Here is a 17,250-nt window from a genome sequence, read left to right as displayed (position 1 = left end):
AAAGAGTCTTTGTTAAGTGGTGATTTTCATTTTCAGGACACTGGTGATACTGTGGGAAGTGTCCTGAAAGGTTTCTTCAACATTCGTAAAAAGGACCCAGTTGGCAGGCTACCGACGTCGTCCACTTGCTTCAATCTCTTGAAGCTTCCCAACTATCAGAGGAAGAGCACGCTACGCGAGAAGCTACGATATGCTATAACCAGCAACACAGGATTTGAGCTGTCATAAATATGTCGGTGTGCAGACAATGTTAAAGGGACTGAGTACTGGCTGGTTCATCAGATCAATACAGGTTTCAAGAGAGCAAACGGTATCTTTTTGTGGCAGATGAAATTGAAAGGTATCTTTCACTTGTTTTGGAAATCCACCAAAGTAAAATGCCCATGAACAGTTGACAGTTTGCGGTAAGATATTAGAGGACATCTCTGTGTTAGTTGTACATGTATTCAGCATAATCTACTCAGTGTGATTCTATCGAAATCAAATAGCAATGGATGTGATGGCCAATGTTATCTAAATGGAAAAACACAGGGTGGTTTTCATGTAAGCTTTGACTGTTTCATCTAGAAAGCTAGCCAGCGCTAGGGTACATGGTAGCTTGATAAAGTGGCTCATGCACATTTCGTGAGACAATTTTGATGTGTGAAATATTCAGTCTGTCTAGATTTTTCATCAGCTAGAGTATGATGTCACAGATCATAGGCCTACAGAGGTTGAAGACTGATACGAAATGTTTTTGATGATTGTTCAAATTCATTTACTGTGGGTGTGGCTAAAAACTGGATGCATGACGAATAGCTTGCGGTGCTGTTCTAATGTTGCGGTCCATTTCAATTTTTGGCATTATTTGAAAATAGATTTATGTATGTTGTGGTGCTATGATTGGAAGATGGTCAGAAGCTTGATGCTTGGCTTTGTGATATGGATAATATTTGCTATGTTTGTAAGGCAACTATAATTTTCAGTTGGACATTATTTTTTTCGGCCGTGGGTGGGTAATGAATTCAAGGGTGACTTCACCAGAGTATGGTGCATGGTAAATGATGCAGTTATCGATTTGAGTCTTGTCTGCCCCCTGCAATCCTTTTGTAAATACTTATAAATATTAACTTATTCATCTGTTTCCATTTTCAAGTGTCTCAAGTTGCCATTTTTGTATTCTTTGCATAAGATTAAAGCCATTCTTATCTTGTTGTCAAACTTAACTTCATGGTTCCCAGGTGGGCCAGATATTGTCAAACTGACAAATTTGGGGTCCTTAGGTGGGCCAGATATTTCACCGGGGGGGGGGGGGGGGTTATCAGTGACAATTTTCAACCGCTTTGCCATAAAATATTTCGGCATGACATCATGAAACAATGCATGCAATGGCGTACACTAATGTAGTCATGATGTTATCATCAAGTCTGTTAAGCAGTTCACCATGGTTGGGGCTTCCTCATGTTGCTTGATTAAAAGACGCTATCATCAAGAAATAAGACAAGTACTATAATGAGTGTATTGTTGTATGACCTTCCCTGTACTCGCAGCCATTGATGGATATTTGTGTAAACCGCACTGCATGTACAAAGGTAAATAAAGGAATAGAAAACAGAAAAATATTCTTTGTTTCTTTGTGGAGCAATTCTCGATTGCTTTACCCATTCATGATTTGAGAAGGCTCTTGGTCTGGCTATCACAAGAGTCAACAATGCTGGAGGAACCCATTAACCCTATCACAACGGATGGCAAGGATCGTGGCAGTGACCAATCTCGAGGCCTAAGGTCTATGAATCCTTATTATTTGGCATGTACAGGGTTGGCTCTGTGAATTTTTTCCTCCTAGCCACTTTTTAGCCAAGTGGCTGTCACTTTTAGCCATATTGAGTCAGCTCTAGCCATTGCCGATCGTTTGTCCATCTTTGGGCCGACCCAGCCCACAGTAACATGTGCGAGAATGGCAGCCCGCCAGTACTGAGACTAGCAAATCAACGAACGATTCGAGGAACACGTGACCGGAGACTCCATGGCAACGAAGCGATCGGGAAACTAGCTGATAATGTATGCGTAAGGCGACCACCAGCGCCAACAGAATCACTGTAGCGGCAACGGGCAGAACTACAATGCAGACGATAGCAACCACGTGTGATAGCGCGGCCGCCCGCAAATAAGCTAATTGAAAGTTTGACTGACTAACGATCGTTCCTTGGTGCATTTGGTGTGTAAGTGGATCTTTTTGATTGACTTTGATCAATTTTCGCACAACACTATTACTCTCTCGCCAAATCATGGCAATTCAAATTGAATTCGCAAAAATTTTAGCCAGACATTGTTTTACATTCGCCACTCATGTGCGGCATTGACTTCGCACAACCGGCACCGGCACATATCGTCGGTGATGATGGAGATAGCGGGAGCCGGTACATATTCAGCATGGTTCACTAGCAGTTCAATGTGCCCATGACGTGACGAGAGCAAATCTCACGGGTGGGGCGGAAATCCGACATATTGCTGACATCATCGGCGCCAACAACTATTACTTTTGACCCTGCCACAGACTTTCAAAACTATTTTTTGATCGACTCTGACCCTGGGCTGACTTCGATTTTTAAAAACTTTCAAAAAAGGCCATTCAAACGTTAAATCAACTGCAAAGATAATCTTTTATATCACTGAGGTATGTAAATACGATATGTTGAGAAAAATCTGAACAACTATCGAAATATACGATTACTTGGAACTATTTCGGCAAATCACTTTGCCACCTGCGCGACCTTGTCTCAATTGCGGCGCGCTCGTTTGCATACCGCATATAAGAGGCGAATAAAATCTCCATGTCAGCATGAAAGCCTTGACGGTTCAGCGCTTAGAGTGTTTGACTGTGGATCGGCTGGTCACGGGTTCGACTCCCAGTGAATCTGCCGCTGTTTTCTCTTTTTTTCTTCCTCCTTATCTTGTTATCTAGTCATCCATGTACAGATGTCTAAAGTTTCATTATTATCATTATTATATCCCGCACCCAAACTTTTCAAACTGTAGCACATACTCATTTCGGGCGTTCGAGTACTACCGAGGATGGTTCGAATCGGCAGCTGCTATTTTCGAGGATGCATTGGGGCTAAAAAGTATTAGTGTCGGACCGTGAAATTTCCAATCAGAATCAGTGAAAGCGTATCCTGAGTTTCAGGCTTTTTATACTCCTTCATCATTATGAGAGGCGGAGGATATCGAAAACCACTGGTGCCTGGATGGTTAAAGGGGTACGCCGGTCGTTGACCTATATTCAATGTTGGTCCAAATACATCTAGTTCCTACTTCTAACACCTATCGACTCCAATAGTCAGTAGTCACCAAGTTTTCCCGATCGCTGCATGTTAGTTCAGGTTATGTGTCCACTGGGTTTGTCATATGAGAATACATGAACTATGAGGTAGATGACGGTATTGTTTCGATCATCGCAAATTTGCCTGAAAAGGCAAGTTTTCTTAGGTACCGGTACGGCAGTGGCGTGCGTCTTTTTCATTGAAACGCCAGTGGCGAAAATGCGAATGGGCGCGCCAACCCTGCCATGTATGAAGGAGCCTATAAGAAAACCTCCCTACCTTTTTACAAGATGGATGTCTCCACGAACTGTCATCTTCTTGACATGGTGTGTGTCCTCAGTGGAGACGGGTTGTGTATCCAACTGGTGTCTTCATCACAACAACTATGCTAGTGCTAGGTTGTCCTTTCTTCACTCTCATGATGTGAATCCCTCTCTACTGGACAAGTCTAAGGACAAGTTGCTCTACAGCAAACTGGTGCAAGAGGTCTGCAATCTTAAAGCCTGACAGATCATGTCCTCTTTGGTTGCAACCATGCTGGAGCTGTCCAGCTAACACATGGGACAGATCGCAACAGTCAACATGGCAAACTGCCGGCTGTTCAGAGCCAAAAACAAACCAATACAGGCACAACTGACAAAGAGCACTTGGCAAGCGGTCACTTGGCACACAGTCATGTTTGCTACTGGTTTGTTGCGGCTCTCACGGGCTCCGTCCGACTGATGCTCTGCTGCAAACGGTACAAAGGTTGTCTAGTCAATCCTTACTCTTAGAGTGAGTGTCCTTGTCTCAGACAGCCATTCCAGAGTCCTATCATATGTTCAACACATTGAACAAGTTGTGTCCAACGGGTGTCCTCATTGCAAACAACTTTGCTATCATAGTCTCAGGTAGTCCTTTCTTCACAAGTAGAATAAGAATCTGAAGACCATTGACTATGCAGCCGGAGGGTGAACGAGACGTCCAGTTTTAACTCTGATGATGTGTATCCCAGAACAAGTCTCCTCATTCATCAATCACTGCCACAGAACAGACAAGGATATGTGATCAAATAGAAGCAAAGTGACTTCCTCATCTCTCTCACCATGTTGACAACTTGGCAGAGCAGCCGAGACTGATTTGGCCTGGCTGTGATTGTCTCATCTCTCTCGCCATATTAACAACTAGGCAGTGCGGCGAAGATTGATGCGGCCTGGCTGTGACTGTCTCATAACTCTCATCATGTTGTCAACACGGTGGAGCAGCCAGGACTGATTCGGCCTGGTCAAGGGGAGAAGTGGAACAAATCTATGCTATGAGGTGTCCTCACCAATGCCGACTTCTGACCAGACAAGTCAACTCTGCATGAAATCAATTGGTGATCCCACCCAGGTTAATAGATAATCACTTTCATTCACTTTTCAATGTTAGGCCTCTAAACAGGTATTTATGTCTATGGCCCTTATGATGATGATATTGCAAGATGAGACATTTCAACCAGACATACAATATAATGTGCTTACAGTTGAAATGAGCAGGACCGTAATAAAATGGTTCAGGGACCATGTGCTCACCTCGGGTAATGCATGTCATTGCAGTGGATATAGGGAGAACAGTTTCCGACTAGTTTCACCAGCTTTGATTCCATTGAATAATATTATACTTCACGATATTCCCTCTCAATCAACTAGACTTTGATGTTTTCACCCCGAAGCTTGGTTCAGTACTCAGACTGACATTGTCTTCTATGTCCTCAAGAAAATTTTTGATTTTTTGAGAACATTTTGAGAACATAACATCTATCAGATTATTTACCTATCATCAATATCCCGCATTTTCAGCCTTATATCTAGCACAGTTTGCTGATGCAGACTACTTTAAAAATACCTTGTACCCAGGTCTTACAGGCTTTTCAGTCCTATACATTCATGCTCATGAATGGTCATGTGGGCCCTGGATCCAAGGCCCCTTTTTGAGTTTGATGGCAGAATTTTGCAAAAATTTACCAAATTTTTGAAAAACCATGAAGCGGTAGGAATTTTGAGCTGATTTTCGTATACAGCTTCTGTACGACATCAACAGCTACATTGGCAGTGTTTTATTGGTTCTGACATGTCTAGATATCTGTCTTTCCTTTGTATATATTCATTGAAGGATCCCACAAGCACAGAGGCCTCCATCAAGACAATTCCAAAGACTTTTCTATACAAAGGAGGAACATGCCCCCCTCATCCAAAGCTCGCTTGTGTAAGTGTCATAGCAAGCTTTCGTGCTTGGAGTTACATGACAGGGGCTCAAAATGGATGTCCACAGTTATCTAGGAGTCAAGTGTGCAGCTACTCTCATCCATTTCAACCATGGAATCACTTCAGAATTTCAGACCTGATCAATGACTTCCAGAAGGTTTGAGACCACACTGGAAAACTGCTACTCAGGAAGAACCTGAGGAAAGTGGGAAAACTGATGTGACATCCATCACAAAATAGAAGAAAAGGACGCATCTTATAAGAATATACAGAACTTTTATTAATATACTTTATCTCAGAATTATAAATCGCGAAGTGACTAGTGACCACAGAAAACCTTACAAATTTATCACAAAGACAACGCAAGGCTGCTCATGAGACTTCTACCTACAGGCAAACACAACAACAACTTCTGTTCTACCAATATTCATCTCAATACAAAAACAATGCTTCCAGCGCATTGACGAAAAATAATATCTTCTCTGGATTTCTGAGCCACATTTCTCGACAACATGAGATTAAAACAGCACAAAATTTCGTACAAAAATTAAATTATTTGTAATTTATATTTAACTAATGTTATCAGGATACTGGTTATCTGGTCATGTGTTTGATTGGACGGATTGCTCTTTGATCAGTGGTTTAAATTCAATGAAAATGTCTTTGAATATATTACAATTATAAATACATGATAAAAATATAATACAAAATCTCAGAAACTGACGGACGGCATTGTTGATAATGACAAATATCACCATAAGCTTTATAAAAAATCATCCTTACTAAGTTCATGTTTACCAATGCATACAAAAATAAAGATATAAATGGGCCAGGTTGTAAATATGATATCTCAAAAAGCTTACACTAGCATGCTTTCTAATCAACCTTTGACATATCTGACTAATACAATATTCGTTTCCTGTGGTAGTTACATGTACTTTGTGGAAGATATCAAATGATGACAAGCTTTTCCACTTGAAGACTGGGTCAATTTGGATAGAATGTCTTTCCACTTGAAGACTGGGTCAATTTGGATAAAATGTCTATGTTCGTACAGCTTTTCCAGGGGAGGATTTGGCCAAAGGAACTCGTGCCCCAACAGATTTCTTATGCTCTTGGTATCCAGCCAACTGTTGCTGTTTAACTTCAAGTTGTGTCTGCGTCCGCTCAAGACGGTCACCAATCTGCGCCTTTTTGGACTGAATCGTGATCAGTTGTTCTTGGGCCAATCCAAGCTGCATACTTGTCTCCTTCAGAAGGATTTTCTCCTTGCCCTGGACAACACCTGTTGCCTTCGAGACCAGGTCTGTCTGGCTGGTAACCTCGTCCCTCAGCTGTTGTATTTTCTCGGAGAGGTTCAAAGCCTCCTGCGTTTTCTGAGAGAAGTCACCATTCAGGCTGTCGACGCGGTCCTGTAGGTCTTGCACTTCATCCTGCAATTAATGAAAGATTCTGTTGAACATTTGTCTGCTCTGAAGATCATTCATGAGACAAGGTTAAAATCTATCACATTCCCATCAAGGAACTGATATCTGTCATTAGCCGATATTCCTCAGCAAAACTGTGCCACTGATCTTTCTGATATCTCAATTTATTTGATCTTACATGTAGTTGCGAGCATCTGGCATTCACTATTCATCACGTACCTTTAGGAATTTCTTGTAGAGATCTTGTGTTTTAGCGACCTTAGCCACCTGTTGGATACGACCACCAGCCGTCTGTTTTGCCTCCATATTGTTGACAAACTTCTGCCAGAGGGCAGTACCAGTCATGTTTGCCATGCTCGCAGCTGGTTGGCTGAGTTTTCTGGTCAGCATCGTATTACCTGGACAAGGATTATGATATTTCAGTTTGAGCAGAAATATTCCAAATGGTGGGAGGCAGGGTAGTAACTGATGTCTCATCCACCATCATGGATATACATTCATCTATGCACAATATCCATTACAGACCATCTTACTTGTGGCCTCGGGCATTTCAGTTTACTTTGATCACCTCCTCCTTTGAAAGTTGTTTAAAACTGACAAGTGCCCGTCTGTATCAGGCCAACAAAAGATAACTCCCTCAACCTGCAGCAAAGACCCAACAGGACACCAAAATTGTGATGAGCCTTTCCCAAGAATAGTCTACCTAGAATGTGTATCAACTCACCAGAGGTTGAGGCTGCAGACGATCTCTGTAACTTGGTCAGCTGTGCATCATTTCCATCCATAGTGCCATGTATCTTCGCCTGTGCAATCTTATCCTCGACCTTTCCAAGGTGACTGTGCAGTTTGTTTCCGATGGCAAACTTGGAATACTTGGCAAGTCTGAAACAGGAACAGCGAAGTCATTAACTGAGTTGTTCACCTTCAAAGCCCGAGGATGGAGCAAGCCTACATATATTGGCAACCGGCTTTGCTCGCAGACGAGAGGTCTTTTCGTCTCACATAGCAGGGATTATAATTGCCCTTTGCAGTGTAAAAAAATGATCACTGGGAGGTGCTTTACCTGTCTTTCAGTCTCTCCTTGTCAAAATGGACACCTTCTATATCAGTTGACGGCAAAAGTTTGATGTCCAACAGTTCATCAATGACCTGGTTCTTCTCCTCCTCTGTATGACTGTCACCAAACATGGCTTCCAAAAGGGCACTGGCGGTTTTTTCCATGTTGACCGTCTTGGTGTCTTCTGCTAGTGATTTTATCAAGGACGATGACCGGCGGTACCGAGCGAAGAACAGATCATCGCAGACGACTGTTAGGCCTCGGTAGAACTCCTTACAGAAATCAGGGTTCGTGTCATCTCTCAAGTCACCTAAAGTGGAAAAGTTGAGTTGGAAAAAAGCTCAAAAATCAATCTTTCCATTTGCTTTTCTGATACTGCTTAAAAGCTCATTCAGTTGTATTCATTCCCCTGGCGTGCAGTGAAGGTGTGGAAAGTTCCGAGTAGAATGAGTCGCTGTTTTGAGTATGGACTAGACCTTTTTAACAGAGAGCGTCATCATGGTTTCAAGGACAACATTCTACGGCCGCAGCTTCATTACCAGAGGATTCACCACGCATACTTGCAGAGAAAGTCAACCATATGTCGACCAAACTACCCAAATAACAACCGACAGATGAGAAAAAGAACTTACCAGATTTGATATGGGCCAATGTGTGCACCAAAACTAGGACAAACTCTCCAACCGAGTCAAGCCTGGCTGTTCTCATGTACAGGATATGATTATTGGCATCATAATGGAACGAGTTGCGATAGGCATTATGGGCAAGCTCATTATTTGGTGGGATCTTGTCGGCCAGGAGAAGCGTCACAGGCAGATGCTGACAGTGCGCTGAAATAAGGTCTGCGATGAAGCTACCGAACTTGTAGACGATGAACGACCTTGGATTTAGCTTGTTCAGATCAACTGGGGATAATTCTGTGTCGCTCGTCCATTCTGCGTCTCGTACATCCAAATAACCTTCACCTGGCGCCATCTTGCGACCACCGAAGCCACCTTTCGCCACTGTCTTCTTGATCTCTTCCAGCTTCTGGTAAAGCGGAGACTGCATGAGCAACATCGTCAGCTCAGTCTCGTTCAGCGGTGCCGCCATTGCAAAGGATCCCGGCATATCAGGAGCAGCAGACATCACGTTGGTTGTCATGGTAACGTTTGCTGGTGCAGTTTCTGGAGCTTCGTAGACGACTGTGGTCGAATCTTGTGACGACAAGTAGTCGATGTTGAGGCATTCCTTCAAGGTCAAGGCCTAAAAGGGAAACAACAAACAATAAACTTCTTACTTTGATCGATTGAGTAGGCTACTTGTAAATGATGTAGTTGTAGGCCTATCGATATTGACAAGAAAAAGAGGTCTCATACACGTAGTTGGCTTTCCTACATTATTCATCCAGAAAGATGCCACTTGCCATTCCCAGACAACTCTTTCAAAAACAAGTGTGAAATCTGCCTACCTCGTCTGACTTCAGCCGATCCTTCTCACTCCTGACCTTCTCCTCAAACTCCCTCTTCTGCTCAACGCTCTTCTCTTCCAACTCACTCTTCTTCCCCTTCATCTTCTCCTCACGACGTTTGCGCAGACGATCCTGGAGATTGCTCTGCATGCGCAGACGGTCGGCATCCATCTTGTTGCCAATGCGTTGCACATCTTTGTTATGTTCTTCAAGGATGCGTTCCTGTTCTTCTTTGCTAGCACCGGAATTAGCAAGCTGCTCAATCTCATCCTAAAGACAACATGTCAGAGGTCAGCATCAATGAATATCTTAGTCATTTCTTAGATTGTTTTAAACCTGAGCATATCAATTGGTAGGTCAGCAGGTACTAATGATATCTACTCATCTGTTCAAAGAAAAATTGCAACAAAAACTGACACATCTTGACTTTGGAATTTCACTTGGAACATACATGTGCATTCATCATCTTATACGCAACTCACCTTGACCTTCTGTTTCTTCTCCTTGACCATTTCCTCCTTACGCTGGTTCAACATATCGATATTTCTCTGGAGCCTGTCCTCCTCTCGTGACGTATCTGCCTCAAGCTGCTGATTGAAGGACTTAAGCTCCTCCTCCAGAACAGCGCGCTGCTCATCCTCAAATGATTTCTGCTCATTGTAGAGCTGTTCTTCAGCTTCCTTACGCTGAATATCCAACTTCCTCTTGACTTCTTCCAATTCCTGGATCTTCGCATCTGTCAACTTGACCTCGTCGTGGTCAGGTGAATACTCGCGCAGCGCATCTGAGAATTCCTTGTAGTGTTTCTCCTTCAAGACGAGCTTAGCCCTGGCGAAGCGCACTTCCCAATCAGCGAGGGCGCCACGCTCAATCTCCTTTTGCTCGTCGGCCATCCTCTTGTCCAGGTCAGAGAGTTCAAGTTGTTGTTTGTTTAGAAGCTGGGTGCGTTTGGCATGAAGTTGTTCAGGTGACAGCTTCTCTCTCTGCAAAAATGAAAATCGTTCAGCATAAAAAAACCCATTATCATGACAAAAGATGTCACGTAAAACCTGCATACATCAACATGCAATCTCCATTTCATCAAATGAAAGACATGATATTGTGATATATGGCACGATGACTTGGCAATGAGAACAATGAAGTTTAAAACTGAACACTGATAATCATTGGGAAAGGTCGTCTTTGGTCATGTTGGTTGGTATAGATTGACTCGACATTACAGTTTTGAAACTTACATTGAGAGCTGCTAATTCTGCCTCATGTTTCTTCTGCAGATCCTCCCTCTCTTTTTCATAACCATCATGCATCTTACTAACGGCAGCATCAATCATCAGCTTCTTCTCGGCAGCAAAGCGGCTCTCAAGATCACGCGTCTCCTGTGCATGTCTCTGCGCAAGCACGGCACGTACAACCTTATCGCTGTCCTCTACCCCATTCTCACGCACACCTTCTTTGATGGCTTCTTTCTCTGCTTCTTTCGCCTGAAAACAAATGTACCAATCATTAGCGACCATGCAGATGAGGTCATCACCCAAAAGACACCCATTTCAGTTGACTATTTCACAACATTGACCTACTTGGTCGTAGTGAATATCCTCCAAGGGGACCTTACCCCTGGCTACAGAAATTCACTATTGTATTAATTGCTTTTTTTCAAAAATGAAATATAAACAATCAATCTGGCTGAGTCAGACGTTAAAGATTCTACTCACCACTTTGGTTTTGACTTCATCTAATTCCTTCCTCTGCTCCAGCATCTCTCTCGTCATCTCAAGTTCCTGTTTTCGCCGCATCTCCTCCATCCTGCGCCGTTTCCTCTCGGCGATCTTGTCACGGATGGTCATCTGTTGGCGTGAACGCTCTGAGTCAAGTTTGTCAGAGAGAGCACGTACCTCTTCTTCATGCTGAGCAAGAAGCTGCAATGAAAGAAGATACACTGTCAGGTTTCAGATTGCAAAGATTTAGACACATTTACCACTGCACCACCATCCTCAAATGACATTTGAACAAACAAATCCAGATGGGCAAGATTGAAAACTTACAGCCTTCATTGCATCATCATCCAGATCGGTCCTTGATGCGATCTCGGCTGCCTGTCTGCTGCGCTTCTCCTGAAGAATCTTTTCCTTCTCTGACTGCCACTCCTTGTTGATAGCGTGCTCCTCCTTGGCCGTGTCCTGTTCCAGCCGGTCGCTCAGCTGGCTGCGCTCGGTGTTGTGACGCCCGCGCATCTCTTCCTTGCTTTCTTCCTGCAGGACGTAAATTTCAACAAATGTAACATAATAGCTCGTAGTTTTGTAGTGAATACTGAATTCTTATTCTGAACTTTCTGCAGAGGGGAACATGAACAGGGTGCACAAGGACATAAATGACACGAGCAAATCCACCAGTGACCAACGGACATGTACATGTAATGAAAAAGAAGATGACATTGAAGGCACAATAAGGTAGATGGAACCATATTCATTTTGGACAGAAACCGAATAATCGCTGACCTGTTTCTTCTTGAGTGCCTTCTCCTCCATTGACTCCATGACCTTGACTTCTGGCATCTGAATGGAGGGGTCAACGACCTGTACCGTCTGCTCCATTTGCTGGTTCTGCTCTGCGATGAACTGTTTGGCCGCCTCTTCGTCTGCCAATCGGTTTGCTTCCTTCAAACGGCGAGCTCTACGCGCAGCAAGTTTGGCTCTTGTCTCGTTCATGGTGCGATCCTTGCTGTTCAGCATATCCTGTTCGAACGCTTCCATGTCTTTGCGGTATTGGTCCAGGATTCTCTGTTGTGTGATCGCGTCAATGTTGGAGCTTGTCTGAGGTAGCTGTAGAGAAAAAAACATCAATTAGATATCATCATCGCAGCAGCTTCTTGGCCCTCTGGGGTCTTTGCCGCCTCTACCATTACCCATCTACCACTGTCCATACTCATTAGCTTGAGTCATCACACGCAGGTTAAGCTAGCAATAATGCATAACTGGCACCAACAAGAAACAGCAATGATACAAACACGAGCGTCTGCTCACCTCAGTCATAATCTTTCTGTGACCTTGTTTGAGTTCATTAGTATGTTCTTCATCAATGGACTCGCTGATCTTCTTGATATGGACGGCCTCGTCCAGATCCTCCTCTGCCTCGATTGCCGTCTGCTCGTGTTTGTGGCGTTTGTCCATCATTGACAGACGTCGCTCTAGTTCCTCATGTTTACCTTCCTGGATCAATCGAGTTGAAAGCTGCAGAAGAAATCAACAAAGACAATGGTATGAGATTGGAAAAACAAAGCAAAGTAGGCCTACAGAAAGTATGCCTACTGTAGAGATGGCAAATTCTGTATCCAGGCAAGGCAATGTTCTCTTTCGTATCAAACAGCAGCTCAATTTACTACTAAGTATGATTCATTTCCTTTCCTCACTAGTGATCCTCTGGATGTCTCTACTCAGTTGTCTCCAAGACATCTAGGAGTTCGAGAGGCAATGAGGATGATGTTGGACACGCAGCACTGAAATGAATGAGATTACAGTTAACTCTTCCTACCTCCATTCTCTCTGTCTCCTGCTTGGCCTTCAGGTCACTGACCTTCTTGCGGCGATGTTTGCCCAGGCGGCCACGCACCATGTCAAGTTGCATCTGGCGACGTTTCTCCATGGCAATCCTAATGGCTTCCTCCAGATCAATCTGTTTCTTGAGCAGGGCTACCTTCTCTGCATCGGTGATGATGCCGTTGTCTGCAAGGCTTTCCTGAAAGTTCATCAGAAAACGTTTCAAGTGGGAATGAATGTAAATTTTGTCCTGAATCTAGTTGCATTTGAAACCAACCTGAGAGAGATAAACGGGCTGGCTACCATAGCCATATTCTAGCACAATATTCAACAAAAAAAGTTCCAGAAACACATCTTTTGGGGGAATATGAAACAAGGGCTTACAATCTGTTCCTTGAGGGCATCGGACATCTTCTTATGCTGTTCCTCAGTTGCCTTTCTCCCAGCCTCTGTCTCGGCGCGGGTCATACCAGCCTTCTCTTCAGCCTGGAGGGTCCTGAGCATCAGCTCCTTTGCCTTGAGCTTCTCTTCTGCGGTGTCAGTTGTTGTGATCTGGGGTGGGAGACCCGCCTCACGACCCTGGAGAGAAAAACAACAGCTTTGGTAAATATGGTTAAATTAAGCTCAGAAAATGAACTTCGGTGTAACTCCAGCAGGCACATTGGTATTGCAAGGACACAATTCTGGGCTCAGGCTTAGGATCTTTTGCCACCTCCAGAATCAATCGATGTAACAATGAATCGGGAAAAATCTACAAGACCCACCTCTTGCTCCTGCTTCTCACGTAGTCTTGCCTCTTTCATCCTGCGGCGCTCCGCCAGCTTCCTCCGGACCTCAGCAAGTTGTGCCTGCTTGTCTTTGTCCATCTGACTGTTGATTCTCTCAAGGTCCTTCTCGTGGTTGGCCAAGATGGCAGCAACCTCAGCCTCGCTCAAATCTCCTGGAGAACGAAACAAAGGTCATGGGAGTCAAAAAGATGTAGTTGGAGCATTATTGAAGTTGAGAGCAGCTCAATCTAATGTATTTGTTGATCGCGTCATAAGCTCTACCCATAACTCTTGCCTAGAATCCAACCCATATGGACTACCTATACCATAAAATGTAGCCTCTCGTAACGCAACTGGCAGCCATAAAGAAGACTAACAATGGAAGAATTCAACTTTTGTATTTGCCAGAATAAAACTGGAACTGTCCAGAGTTGCACATCCAAGAGGCATCCCAGCAACAGTCTGAAGTTTTGAAGAGTTTAAATGCAAACTTTCTCACCTTGGAGTTTGTCAGCGAGACTGTCGGCCAACTTCTTCCTCTTCTCGCTGGCCTTTCTCTCCTGCTCATCAATCACCCTTCCCAGCTGTGTCGCCTCCTCATCCTGCAACTCACGCTCGAGCTGCATCTTCTCGGTGTTCTGTTTACGGAGGATGTCCGAGCGCTTGTGAACCTGGCGAACAAATGGTGTGAATTAGCACAGAATTTATGTGACAGACCAATGAAGAGTCAACATGTTGGGGGTGTTATTCTCCAGGAGGGATGAGTATTCTTGTGCTCCACTACAGTAGGAGCTGATTGGGTTTATTGGTCTGGTGACTCTGCCTTTGACTGGAGGTACAGTCCATCGCACGTCTCTCAAACAAAGATATCATTCTTCACTCACCCCAGCATCAGCAGACACTGCTGTTGCAGTGCCACCAGTGCGAGCCTTCTCGAGCATCTCTGGGCTGACAGGAATGTTACCCGTGTTCAGCTTATCAACCAACAGTTGTAGAGCTGACATCAGTTCAGCCTCGCGTCCAGTAGCGTTGGTGAATTTATATTGTCTGTTGATATTGGTCGGGCTAATGTTGGTGATAGCACCACTTGGTCCCTCAGCTGAACTTCGCTGACGCTCTGCCTCCTCTAGTTGCGATACGTCAAGATTCTGTAACATGCGTTTCAGATCGTCGTTTTGGCCGCTGATGCGTTCATAGAACCCACGGAGATCTTCTTGATGTTTTGCCAACTGTGACGCAAGGTGGAGATTCTGGTCTTCAAGCTTATCGTAGAAAACGCGGACATTGAACTCTTCAAGTTCATTTTCACCCTTCCACACTGAAAAAAAAGGTTAAAAGTTGAATATAATGAAGACTTTCAGAATGGTAGTTGACACAGGAGAAGAACATACACACTGAAGGGAAAATCCATGCCGACTCCTTAATTAACATAAAATGTATGGTACCTACCGACAGCCTCTTTTTCAGCACCATCGCCACCAACCCTGGGTCCAAGGAGGGACTTGTCGCTGAAAGATAACAATAGATATATCATTTACTGCCATAAATATACGAACTATACTTTGTCTCAACCCCCAGATCACCCTTACCCCTCTCCTAATGGCAAACCTGAGCAAAGAGTGCAGAGGTCGGGAAATTGCTTTGCTTTAGGTGTTAAAAGCACACATGTAAGATAGAATCTCCAAAAGTCTGAACATTTCTGCCAAATACGTACTTTGTCCAGGCATCCTTGTCATGCAGCAGATATGAGGGGACGTGTGGCGGGGCTCCAAGACTCCTATATCTCGGCTTCCAGTGCTTCATGGGATAGATACCAGCGTCTTGTGGCCGCCATACAATCACCGCCACCACAAGCATGAGAACAACGGCACCGAAGAATGCAATCAAACCTAGAGAGAGGAAATCAATTCAGTTGTATTTGCATAAATCAAGCGATCAAGGTCAACCCCTCCCACCAGCCAGGCAATCGACTCCCGAGTTGTCACTTTCAAAGGGATCAGGATTCAACACTTATTCTCACAGAACTTGAAATAATGTTGTCAGGAGTTCATCATACCACATTTAAACTGATTACAAGTGAGCACACGAGATATAAACATCACTTGTTTGAGTATATGCTGATATCTAAGTTTCTTTACTCTGCTCCTGAGCAGTACAAGCAAATTCACGGAGGAACTCTGAAATTACAAGACAACACCTCCACCTTCCTTACCAATGATCAATCCCCAATCAGGCTCCTCATTTGCCACGGACTGTTTCTGGACTCCGCTGTTTACCAGGGAGTTGACGGAGAGTGCACTCACTCGCAAGGTGCCAGATGGACAAGTAGATCCAGAGGGGCGAACAACAATGATTTGTTCCCTGAAGTTAAAGGAGAGATCATTTCAATACATCACTTTTTCAACACATCTACCAAGGCTGGGTGAACTTCAAGACTTGCCCAAATCATCTCAATTCATCTAAACAAGATTAGACTTACCAATCTGAATTCTGTGCATCGCTGAATACGAATGTGCCAGCTTCATCGAAAGTATGAGCGAAAGAACTGAGGGTGACGTTGGTCTGCGTGACGTAGTACGCTAGTTGTGTGAATGGTCCGTAGTCGAAAGTGGGGTTAGTGTTGTACAGATGGTCCTTCACATAAACAGGGTAGTTACTCAATGACCGGTTGACATCATTTATCTCAATATTGAAGATGACGACTTCTTCGAGCTCGAGGCAGAGGACGGGGTTGGATATCTCCGACGGCGTGGTGACGGCGAAAAGTTGACGGGTCGTTGACCTCTTACGACGACGTCTAGCAACGCCATTTAGAGGAGCTGAAAGGGTTTTAAAAGGTGAAACATTTCATTGAGAGCAAAGCACAACTTTGGTCATATTCTGCACATGTGCAATACTAATCAACAGTGGGTGACATCTTATCTACATTCCATTTACGATGGAGGAGAAACCAACACCAGTGGACATGCTCCCCCCGCAAAACCCCCGTTGGGAACAGGTTTACCCAGGATTTCAAGCCAAGTGTTTTAACACAGAACAATGCTCTCATTATCAACATGATCACTCCATACAGACAACAAGCAGATGCACATGAAGAATCAACTGGGTAAGCTCCACACTCATACAATGATTGAGGGCAGCCTATCACCTCTGTGACTTACTGAACAAGCTTTCAGCTTCTGACGTATCTGTGTAGATTGGGGAGGCAGCTCCGGTGCTTCTGTAGTTGATCACCTGCGTTGTCTTAGTGCCACTGGTGAACTCAGATGGCCCATAGACATCAGTCAAAGTCTGAAACAACACAATGTACACAAAAATAAACAAATGAACGAAAAATGTGACCAGTTTCAGCTAAAGGGTTCAGATTTTAACGAGTTATCACTATGGAATGATTCTTCAAACAGTGATTATCAAAATGACGTATGACGTATGCCTTTGAAGGAGCAACTTATTTGCTGTATTACTTTTTAAGTTTTTAACTTTTTAAGG

The 17,250-nt window shown here is 44.0% G+C and overlaps 2 protein-coding genes across 4 annotated transcripts in view; one reads left to right on the top strand and one right to left on the bottom strand.

The window, feature by feature from the left end:
- Positions 1–1,588, top strand: part of LOC135500772 (ubiquitin-protein ligase E3B-like) — a 42,885-nt gene extending 41,297 nt beyond the window's left edge. For all 3 annotated transcript variants that reach the window (XM_064792432.1, XM_064792440.1, XM_064792425.1), the window contains one exon: positions 37–1,588. In XM_064792432.1, coding sequence (XP_064648502.1) covers positions 37–228 — 192 coding nt within the window. In that variant the 3' untranslated portion in view covers positions 229–1,588. The remainder of the gene's footprint in view (positions 1–36) is intronic.
- A 4,216-nt stretch (positions 1,589–5,804) lies between these two features.
- LOC135483942 (uncharacterized) overlaps positions 5,805–17,250 on the bottom strand; it is a 54,679-nt gene continuing 43,233 nt past the window's right edge. Inside the window, exons 68-89 of the mRNA XM_064765017.1 lie at positions 16,923–17,052; positions 16,241–16,580; positions 15,974–16,122; positions 15,476–15,650; positions 15,211–15,269; positions 14,646–15,079; positions 14,261–14,432; positions 13,759–13,934; positions 13,379–13,573; positions 12,990–13,193; positions 12,482–12,688; positions 11,957–12,280; positions 11,504–11,710; positions 11,174–11,377; positions 10,697–10,942; positions 9,944–10,444; positions 9,462–9,731; positions 8,644–9,256; positions 8,018–8,321; positions 7,679–7,836; positions 7,174–7,352; positions 5,805–6,960 (exon numbers count right to left, since the gene is read on the bottom strand). Coding sequence (XP_064621087.1) covers positions 6,571–6,960; positions 7,174–7,352; positions 7,679–7,836; positions 8,018–8,321; positions 8,644–9,256; positions 9,462–9,731; positions 9,944–10,444; positions 10,697–10,942; positions 11,174–11,377; positions 11,504–11,710; positions 11,957–12,280; positions 12,482–12,688; positions 12,990–13,193; positions 13,379–13,573; positions 13,759–13,934; positions 14,261–14,432; positions 14,646–15,079; positions 15,211–15,269; positions 15,476–15,650; positions 15,974–16,122; positions 16,241–16,580; positions 16,923–17,052 — 5,637 coding nt within the window. The 3' untranslated portion in view covers positions 5,805–6,570. The remainder of the gene's footprint in view (positions 6,961–7,173; positions 7,353–7,678; positions 7,837–8,017; positions 8,322–8,643; positions 9,257–9,461; positions 9,732–9,943; positions 10,445–10,696; positions 10,943–11,173; positions 11,378–11,503; positions 11,711–11,956; positions 12,281–12,481; positions 12,689–12,989; positions 13,194–13,378; positions 13,574–13,758; positions 13,935–14,260; positions 14,433–14,645; positions 15,080–15,210; positions 15,270–15,475; positions 15,651–15,973; positions 16,123–16,240; positions 16,581–16,922; positions 17,053–17,250) is intronic.

Source organism: Lineus longissimus, chromosome 2, assembly GCF_910592395.1.
Source record: "Lineus longissimus chromosome 2, tnLinLong1.2, whole genome shotgun sequence".
Lineage (NCBI taxonomy): Eukaryota > Metazoa > Nemertea > Pilidiophora > Heteronemertea > Lineidae > Lineus > Lineus longissimus.
The sequence above is the reverse complement of the archived record's forward strand: the minus strand, read 5'-3'. Positions and strand labels throughout refer to the sequence as shown.